Genomic DNA, 9,961 nt, shown 5'->3' on the forward strand with positions numbered 1-9,961 from the left:
GGAGGCCTGCTTCTCCCTCTCCTACTCCTCCTGCTTGTGTTCTTTCTCTCACTGTCTCTTTCTTTCTGTCAAATAAATAAATAAAACATTTTAAAAAGAAAAAAAAAAAGCAAGCAAGCAAGAGACTTGGAGGAAGATGTGATATTTGGCCATGGCAGTGAAAGACAGGTAGGACGTGAAGATGTGGGGTAAAGACACCTTAAACAAGGCACAAGTATACATTTGCGAGAACTACATTCACCTTGTGATACAGTAAAATAGAAAAAGAAGTTAATTAAAGAAACATTAGGACGTGACTGGTATAAGGCCCTAGTTTTTCATTATACAGGCATCAAAGTGAAGACAAAGACACTGGATTTTTGTTTTTAAAGATTTCATTTATTTATTTGACAGGCAGAGATCACAAGTAGGCAGAGAGGCAGGCAGAGAGAGAGGAAGGGAAGCAGGCTTCCTAAGACACTGGATTTTTGTCATTGTTTATTTCTGTCATCGCACCAAGGCCAGGGCAGCAGAAGCACAGGCAGAGCAAAGGTACAAATCAACAGCTCCACAGTATCGGTGGCACTAAGGGTATCAACAGATTCTCCTAACACGGGTATTTTTTTTTTCCAATAAACAGTACTCAAGAAAGGATTAGTAGAGTTGTTAATGAGAGAAATGTACCGAATTCTCTATTTTTGCGGAGGTGGGGAGGGTAGATGTGCTGGTTTCGAAATGGTGTTCTCTTCACTCTTGCTCAGTTGTCCAATCTCCAGAGACAACTTATAGATCTCCAGGGCCTTTTTCACATCGTCTGGGTAAGGGAGACACTGGAAGAATTTACTGCCAGCTAACACTTGCTCACAGCCCATCTGGAATTCCTACAAGACATAAAAGGATAGAGGTAGAGACCTCTCCAGCTGTGAAAGTATAGGGTGTCTTCAGGATGCCTCAGCCATGACAGGAAAATTAGAGGATCCTGCCCATCCTCAGGACTGGTGGAGGAAACCCAAAGATACTCTGTGTCAGCAGCGTGCCCAGTGCAACACCAGCACTCCTCATGTGCAGCGGATCACATGGAAACAGGGAAGGAGGAAGGCTGCAGAAGACACCCAGGGGGTTCTTATGCGAAGGAACAGTTCTGACGGCTGTGCAAAAGCATAGTGCATATGGTAGAAAACACAGGGCCAGGGGCCAGGTCACCTAGATCTAGGGAGCCCTCCTCTCTAGAGGCTTGGTTCATCTTAGTATAAAATGAGTGAATTAGAACTCGCTTTAAAGAGCTCACTAAGTGTGGGGAGCTTGGGTGGCTCAGTGGGTTAAAGCCTCTGCCTTCAGCTCAGGTCATGATCTCGGGGTCCTGGGATCGAGCTCCGTATCGGGCCCTCTGCTCAACAGGGAGCCTGCTTCCTCCTCTCTCTGCCTGCCTCTCTGCCTGTTTGTGATCTCTCTGTCAAATAAATAAATAAAATCTTAACAAAATAATAAAAGAGCTCACCAAGTGCTTTGAGGCCAATTTCCAACGTGATTTAAACAACTCGTGCATGGGTCCTGATACAAGTCTGATTTCATCAATGTTCATTGACAGGGCTCTGATACCAGCTACAATTTTTAGAACATGACGGGACATCATGAAATGTGTGGCACTTACCCACTTACACTTGGGCACCGCTGGGAACCAGATGCCGTTCTCTGAGCAGGTGATTTTTTGAGAGCCAATCACACCATAACCATCATCACATTGGACAGTAACACTCTCAGGCTCAACATACTGGTCCTTATCCACAGACAGATCTCCATTTTTGATCTCTGGTTTCTGACACAGAGCTGTAATGGAAACGCAGTTTTGATCATGCTGTGATTCTCAGAATAAAATCTTACAAAAGTGAAGAATCCTGAGGGGATGAGAAACACTGATAATAGATTATATCTGCATGCTGAGAGCTGTTCTCTACCTCCATTGATTGTATGATCATAACGATAACATTAATAACAGTAATGTTATTTTTCATACTATTCTCAAGAGAAAACACTATTATTTTTCCAGAGATTTTATTTATTTATTTATCTATCTATTTATTTATTTTAGAGAAAGAGCACAAGCAGGGGAAAGGTCAGGGGGGAGGGAGAGAGAATTTCAAGCAGACTCTGCACTGATCATGGACCCTGAGACAAGGCTTGATATCATGACCCTGAGATCATGACCTAGCTGAAACTAAGAGTTGAATGCTTAAACAACTGAGCCACCCCAGCACTCCATAAAACGCTATAATTATCTCCATTTGGCTAGAGAGAAATATGAGGTACAGATGGTTTATGTGACTTGTCTTAGGATGCATAACTTTTAGGTGACATGATTATAATATTAACCTAAGGATTGTAGTCCTAGAATCCAAGTTTTTAAAACTGCTATATTTCAAAACCTCACTCTTTCTATGATCCTAAGTATATAATTTTTATTCACATACCCTTAACATCTTCCTGTGTTAAGTGGAGTTAATGGTGGGAAATTAACCTCTTGAGTTGATAGCAACTATGATTATAAAAAGGCACACCTAATCTTGGTGGTCAACCAGAAATCTTTTATTAGGGCGACTTCATCATGAGAAGATGAATGGTATGCATGTGGCTCTAATGGAGATGTCAGACACCTCAAGGAGATTTGGAATTTATCCATAACTGCAGTCATTTAAAATGAAGCAGGTGCTTACTAAAATGTTGCTAAACCCTCGCTGACAGTCTCGAAGATTGCTATCTTTGTGTAGAAACAGAACCATACATACATGGGCACTCCAATTGTGCCAAAGGAAGCAGTGGGAACTACAGCCCATTTAGTAAGTGGTACACAATTAGTTGATTGTCCACTGGGGAAAACCAAACATTGACCCCTACTTTCTACCATACATACAAAGGAATTTCAAGTGGGTTGGCGATATCATTGTAAAAGGTAAAACAATAAAGCTCTATAAGAAACATAGGAGAACATGTTTGTTGTTGCATAGAATACTGCCTTGCAGTAGGCAAATATTTCTGAAACAAGACAAAACAGTTTCCAACATCAAGGACAATATTAGTAATTTGAAATAAATTGGAATTTAGAACTTATGTTTGTCAAAACTAGAACACTTGGGTTGCCTGGATGGTTCAGTGGATTAAAGCCTCTGCCTTCAGCTCAGGTCATGATCTCAGGGTCCTGGAACTGAGCCCCACATTGGGCTCTCAGCTCAGTGGGGATCCTGCTTCCCCCTCTCTCTCTGCCTGACTTGTGATCTCTCTCTGTGAAATAAATAAGTAAAATCTTAAAAAATAAATAAAACTAGAACACTCATATTCTACTTGTAAAAACAAAATTTGTTGTTATGACCACTTTTTTTTTAAGATTTTATTTATTTATTTACACTCAGAGATCACAAGTAGGCAGAGAGGCAGGCAGAGAGAGAGGAGGAAGCAGGCTCCCTGCTGAGCAGAGAGCCCGATGCGGGGTTCGATCCCAGGACTCTAGGATCATGACATGAGCCAAAGGCAGAGGCTTTAACCCACTGAGCCACTCAGGCGCCCCTGTTATGACCACTTTTGAACAAAATTTGGCATCATCTACGAAAGATGACGATGTGTACAGTCTGCAGTACAGTTCTACTCCTGAGCTTATTCCTAACACAAATGCTCGCACATGATTAGCAAGAGACCTACACACAAGTGTTCATAAGAGCATTATTCATAATAGCCTGAATCACGAAAAACGTGAACTCTTATGAAATACATAAAATGTGGTCTATTTATCCAGAAGAATATTATAAAACCATGAAAATGAAGGAACTATCAAAATGTGCAAGGACATAGAAGAAGAAAGAAGCCAGGCACAAAGAGCAAGCATGACTTCCTTGATACAAAGTTAAAAAGTTGGCAAAACTTATCCATGGTGTTGGAAGGTACAATAAGGACAATAAGGTACCCCCCCCAAAACTGAAAAGGCATTTTGAGACCAAAAAACAAAAGCAGGGCCACACCATGCAGTTTACAGAGTTTTCTTCAGAGTAACTTACTGATGGGGGGAAGGGGGAGAGTCAGGCCGACAAGGACCCAGGCCCTGTACAGCTCTTCTCCAAAAAGTCTGGATTTCAGTCCACAGATTTTTTAGAGCGAGGGGACACTGTATTTCAGGACACTGCAGGGATATCTAGGGGCTCACGTGCACCTAATTGACAGCTGACCTTTATTTAGATCTTGTGGTGCCATCTCTACCTCAGAAAGAGGGAGGACTATTTTATCTCAGATTCATGCGAGGCCAAAGCGAACCTTCCCCTACACCGACCTGCCTTGGTGGGCGTTTCTGAGGTATGTATGTTACTCTCCTGTGGGTCTGGAGCACATAACCACAAAAGAGGTCATCAAGCGTACATGAACAAGATGGAGGGCCAAAGATGGAGCCAGTATTTTCAGCGCTCCTACACATGGTGTTGGTAGAATGACCTTCTTTGGGGAGGAGAGTCGGGAGTAACTGTGGGAAGACATGAGATGCTTCAAGGGGAGGTTCACATTGTGATAATTGTTGACCTTCACCCTTAAGATTTGTACACTGTTTTGCAGTATGTTACATTTGAATTAAAACTTTTATTAAAAAAAAAAAGCAAAAAGTGGTCCTCTAGATTACCTCTGAAAACATACACGCTGGTAACAACGGTTACTTTCAAGACTGAGAAGCTAGGTAATGGTTCAAACTTTGAAAATAGTATACCATATGCATGCGTTAACTACACGAAATGAATAAATAGTACAACAAAATTTTTTTAAGTGTTTCTCCTGGCTGGAAAGAGACTAGAGTCAGAGCCATCACAGAGGCTCTACATTTCCAATCAAGGTCATCAGTGAGGTTGAAATTACCTTTACATTGAGGGGCTGGAAGTGACCAGTGGGAGTTCCTGCAGGTGATTTTAGACTCTCCAACCAGAACATATCCTTCATCACATTCATATTTCACGACAGTAGTATAGGAGAAAAATGAACTCACGTCTTTATGGGATCCATGGGCAATGCTCGGAAATATTCTGCAATCTTGAATGGTAAAAGAGAAGGGTGGGGACAATGAGCTAGGGTCTAATTTAATTAACAATTCAGAGTGAGGGACTCTTCTTATTTTGTTGAATGAAGTAATTAAATTACACTGCAGAGGTATATTTCAATTCCTTAACAAAATCAATAGGAATGGTTTACTGAGAACTTAGCTACTTGCTAGGCACTGTGTTTGTTAATCGTTTTAGATATGTTAAATCAATTAATCCTCACAATAACTCTTCGAGGCAGTACGATTATCACTCCCATGCTAAAGAAAAGGAAACAACCTTAGAGGGGTCAGATGTTGCACATAAGGTCACAGCTAGGAGGTGTCAGTAACATGAATCAACCTCAGGGATTAAGCTCACGTGTGTATCAAAATCAACTGGTACTTTCTGGAATCCTGCTATTTTCTGCAGTCTGTAGTGATCATTGGATGCTTACTTTATAGAGGCATCAATAGATATCTGAAGGCCATACAATGGAAGTTTTGTTTGAAGAACAGTATTCTTGCACAGTCAAGTAACATCCCAGAATTGATGAAGTAGGCAACTCAGAATCCCTTAGAAAACTCCTATCTCTTTCGCCCAAATCAAAGGCACTAAAAGGTTAGGAATCTAACTTTTAAATTCAAATTAGTCCCAGGTGAGGCAAATATGTGGATGCATTTCTCCTTCAGACTGACAGAGGGGCTCTAAGGAGCTCACTGAGAAAGGCCAATATATCCCTTTTCACTTTGCAGGGATATTAGACACAGTGGCCTAATATCGAGCTCCTGCCTGGGAAATCCAAAATGCAAACAGGGGCTGTCTAGTGGCTCTGTTGCTGAGGGTGAAGGACATAGTTCTGCTGCTTTGAGATTGGCCCGTACTTCTGACATTATATGGAACAAAGGATGAGTGAGTACTTCCAGTGAGTTGGAAACGGGATGCATGAAAAAGACAGGCCTGGTGGTTTCTCTTCAGACCTGTGCAAAAGGACCTCCTGAGGCTGGAAGAAAGCTTCAGTGAAAATAAATCCCTAGGAGTCCCTAGGTCTTTAGGAGATAGGAAAGAGAAAGAGATCATCCAGAATCAGAGATGGATCCTAGGATCTAGCAGACCAGGGAATTGCAATTAGTTTCTCAGTGATGAGGAAGGACCCATCAAAAAACAGCAACAACCAACAACAACAAAACACAAGAGAGAAAGCAAGCTTGAAACACTCTTGATGCAAAGAATCAGCTCAGGTCAAGCACTATTTCCCTTATCTCTGCTTCTCCCAAAGCTTTAACTCTGAAGGATCCAGAAGGCATAAGAACAATAATCCCAAAATAAGTTCTGCTTTAGTATCAAGGAAAAAGAATTCACCTGTGCATGAGTCAACAGCTTCCATATAGCATTTCTTAAACTGCAGATTAGGCCCCTCCACAGAAATATAAAAAAAAAAAAAAAAAAAAAAAAAAAGCTCTTAATTTTTATGACCAAACACACATGCAGAGTTCTATACTATGCTTCTCAGGCAATATCAAGGAGGCATAATTGCAAGGTACTTAAAAAGATAAGATGTAGCCCTAGTGTAGGAGAGACGTTAGGGTTTGAAGTCAATGGCCAAGGAAGAGTTTTTGTGGTGTATTTGGTGCAAAAAAGTGGTTTTATGAAAGCATGGGGACAGAACCAATGGGCAGAAAGAGCTGCATTGGGGTCATGAGGAGTGACTAATTTTATACTTCCAAGTTGGAAGGGGTTAGGAATAATATAAGACTCTAAGGAATATGGAAGCAGGGTTTCCAGGACCTTGAGGGGGGTGGCTATTGTTGGGAAATGTCATTTATTACTGTCTAATAAAACCTTAGTTATGAGACTCTTCATATGTATATCAGTGGCCCATATGCTTAGGGGATGAGTGCCAACATGTATCTTGGGAGGTTTGGAGATTAAGGAAGTGTCCAAAAGAATTTTTATATGTTAAAGTAGGCTTACAGGATCGGGGCGTGGGGGGGGTGTCAGTCTAGGATTACCTTTTCCCCATGGCAAAGTGTCAACATCAAGGCAGCTGAGTCCCTAGAGAAGTCTCACTCTGCCTATCTTAAGGACTTGTCAGTGGGCTGTAGATAGTAAGGAAACTTAATGATTTTTCTTCTGCCTTGGTTTCCCACATCAGCCACATACATAGTTGTACTACAACTCTGTATCAGTCCACTCTAGTGCCAGATTAGGTCAGGAAATTAGTTCTATAGGAGAAGGTGTTGGAAGGATGGAGGGAAGGTCTCCAGGAGTAAGATGAAAACAGATCTCAAAGGATGGGTGGAAGTTGAGTGGTTGGTAAGATAGGTGAGGCCGAGCAATACTGGGGCCATGAGAAAAGTCTGGCATCAGAAGCCCTTATGGTGAGGGAAAGGACCTTCAGATCAGAGCACACAGACATTAAGTATCATTTCAGAGGGTTGGGGCCATGGACAATGGGAAGCGATGAAGGAAGAGAAGGAAAAAGGAGAAGGGAAATAGGATCATAAAGAAATAATTGAAAGACATGACAAATTTGATTAGGTCTTCCTCTATCACCCCAGATTGTGTGAGAGGGGAACTCAGAGATGAAGTTGAGAAAAGTCTCCTGAGCATGAAGTCCTTTATCCTGCCACTCAATAATAAATTAACATTCATGCATCTGATGAGAAAAATCTTTTTCTAAACATTGCTTCCTTAATTAACCCATGCTTTCCCCTGACCACTCTCAGTGTTGAAGAAAGCATGGCTTCCACGTTTTTAAATCAACAGGCCAGCTCACCTAGGAGCAGTCAGTTATTATTTTAGGGTTGGGGTTTTTCCCTCTAAACTATCTCAAATCCTCAACTTTTATGCCATGATAGCTGTTTCAGAGAATATGTTAATAAATATTTTTAGGTATGAAAATTAATTCTCTCAGATAAAAAAATAATGTCAGCTAAGAAAAGAACACAATATAACTTTGGTCAAAGGACATTTCCATTTAAATAACAGAACAACAAATAAATTTCCACAGCGGCAGGCCTTCAGGTGGTTCTGGTAACTTCTCTCAGATACTTTTGTTTCTCATTCTGACAAAAATTTCCCTCTGTTTCAATAACAATGTCTTACATTTATATAATGGTTTACAATTCATAAAGTACTCTATAATTTTACCTCAGAGAATTTACTCAGTATTTGATAACAGAAAATGTATTTTAGAATTTTTATTTCTCATTAGGTTTTAATCCCAGTATAGTTAACATACATTGCAATAGTAGTTTCCGGTGTACAACACAGTGATTCAATATGTCCACACAAAACCTGGTCTCATCACCAGAAGGCCACTCCTTAATCCCCATCACCTACTTCACCCGTCTCGCTGCCCACCTACCCTCCTGTAACCATCAGTTTGTTCTCTATAGTGAAGAATCTTTCTTGGTTTGTCTCTTTTTTTCTTTCTTTCATTGTTTTGCTTCTTAAATTCCACATATGAGTGAAATCATATGACACTTGTCTCTCTCTGACTGACTTACTTGACTTAGTATTATCCTCTCTAGCTCCATCTGACAACAGAAAATAGTTTTGCTTTTCAGATGGAAATTATTCCTAATCAATAAATAACTAAGGTTATGGATGGTATAATTAACCTATTTGGAAAGTAAATTTGTTCTATGCATCTTGGAGCATTGAAATATAAGAAACTAATTTGAAAATTCATGATTATTTTTTGCTAAAGCCGCCTCATGAGGAATTTTGCATATCAACACATTTTTATTCTATATATAATAATAGCTTCTACCTGAATTAAAACTATTTCCTTTTTATTCTAAAATTCTTCATTTTTATTAATACATAGTTCACTATACTCTCTCAAAAAGATTATGAATTACCACTATTTGGTTATATTCAGTTAATTCTTAATTGGGTATTTGTCCTGCATATCTTAGAGAAACTACCCTCCTTTCCCTATAACTACTGTACTCACCACACAAGCCAGAAGGGCACAGCAGTAGGGTCAAGACTCCAAAGACATACAGTGCTGGGAAACTGCTCTGCAACTTGGAGGCCATGGGTCTCAGAGGTGCCATACTGGGGCTCAGTGTTCTCAGACCCTTGAACTAATCTGAAGAAAAGAATTCTCAGTAACAATTGAAATGGTGCCTAAGCCAGGGTAACCAGCCTTGGCAAAGTCTCAGTTGTGTGTCACTAAAGGGGAGGGACAGGGGGAGTGACAAGAAGACCAGGTGCTGAGCACAGCTCTAACAAGGGTCAGCTGATAAGGCCCCATTCTTGGAGAGAAGAGTCTGGAGGTTGTTAGGAGAGCCCTCTGGGATTCTGTGTGTAGTTATTGTTGTTATCCTAAAACTCCCTTGCTGTTCAGATGGGGCACGTGGTGAGTTCCTTTCTGGATATATCCATGATTCCTCTGAGTAAACAAGAGCAAAAAAGCACAGGGGAGTGCAGCCCATGACGCTCAGTGTGTGTGGTGGGTTCTGCAGGAATTTGAACCCATAGCATGAGAGAAAATAGAATGTCTGCCAAAGGGTGCCTGTTTGAGAAGTGGTTTCTGTGATGAGAAGTAGGTGTAACTTGCCCATAGAAGAATGGATTTTTTTTTAAGCTTGAAAATTAAATTTCTTTCTAGGTAGCACATAGGCTAGGCAGAACAGAGTAGTATGAGTCTCTAGGTGTGGAAAATCTCAAGAATGCAGTCCACACAATTACAATTATAATTACAATTACAATTATTATACTACCTCAGGGGAAACGTCTTTTCCCTAATTCCTGGGGTTTTTAATGGAGGGTATGTGATTTGGTGAGTGCTGTGAAGTGTGTAAACCTGGTGATTCACAGACCTGTACCCCTGGGGATAAAAATATATGTTTATAAAAAATAAAAAATTTAAAAACAAACAAACAAACAAACAAACAAAAAAACATCAAATGATTCACTCCGTAAAACTG

The 9,961-nt window shown here is 40.5% G+C and overlaps 1 protein-coding gene across 1 annotated transcript; it reads right to left on the minus strand.

Moving 5' to 3' along the window:
* Positions 1-398: 398 nt before the first annotated feature.
* LOC131815011 (apolipoprotein R-like) lies at positions 399-9,124 on the minus strand. The gene is made up of 4 exons (XM_059146579.1): positions 8,983-9,124; positions 4,861-5,031; positions 1,631-1,806; positions 399-860 (listed from the first exon to the last, which is right to left on the minus strand). Exons 1-4 carry the CDS (start codon positions 9,083-9,085, stop codon positions 672-674), a joined length of 639 nt encoding a protein of 212 aa, XP_059002562.1. The 5' UTR covers positions 9,086-9,124; the 3' UTR covers positions 399-671.
* Positions 9,125-9,961: the final 837 nt, after the last annotated feature.

The sequence above is a fragment of the Mustela lutreola genome, chromosome 14, assembly GCF_030435805.1.
Source record: "Mustela lutreola isolate mMusLut2 chromosome 14, mMusLut2.pri, whole genome shotgun sequence".
NCBI lineage: Eukaryota > Metazoa > Chordata > Mammalia > Carnivora > Mustelidae > Mustela > Mustela lutreola.

What these genes read in the sequence shown, in the direction of transcription:
- LOC131815011 (XM_059146579.1), bottom strand. Translation starts at nt 9,085, where the DNA reads ATGGCACCTCTGAGACCCATGGCCTCCAAGTTGCAGAGCAGTTTCCCA. An exon ending in GTGCCCTTCTGGCTTGTGTG is followed by an intron (nt 5,032 to 8,982) that starts GTGAGTACAGTA and finishes TTACCATTCAAG; the next exon opens with ATTGCAGAATATTTCCGAGC. An exon ending in CGGTGCCCAAGTGTAAGTGG is followed by an intron (nt 861 to 1,630) that starts GTAAGTGCCACA and finishes TATGTCTTGTAG; the next exon opens with GAATTCCAGATGGGCTGTGA.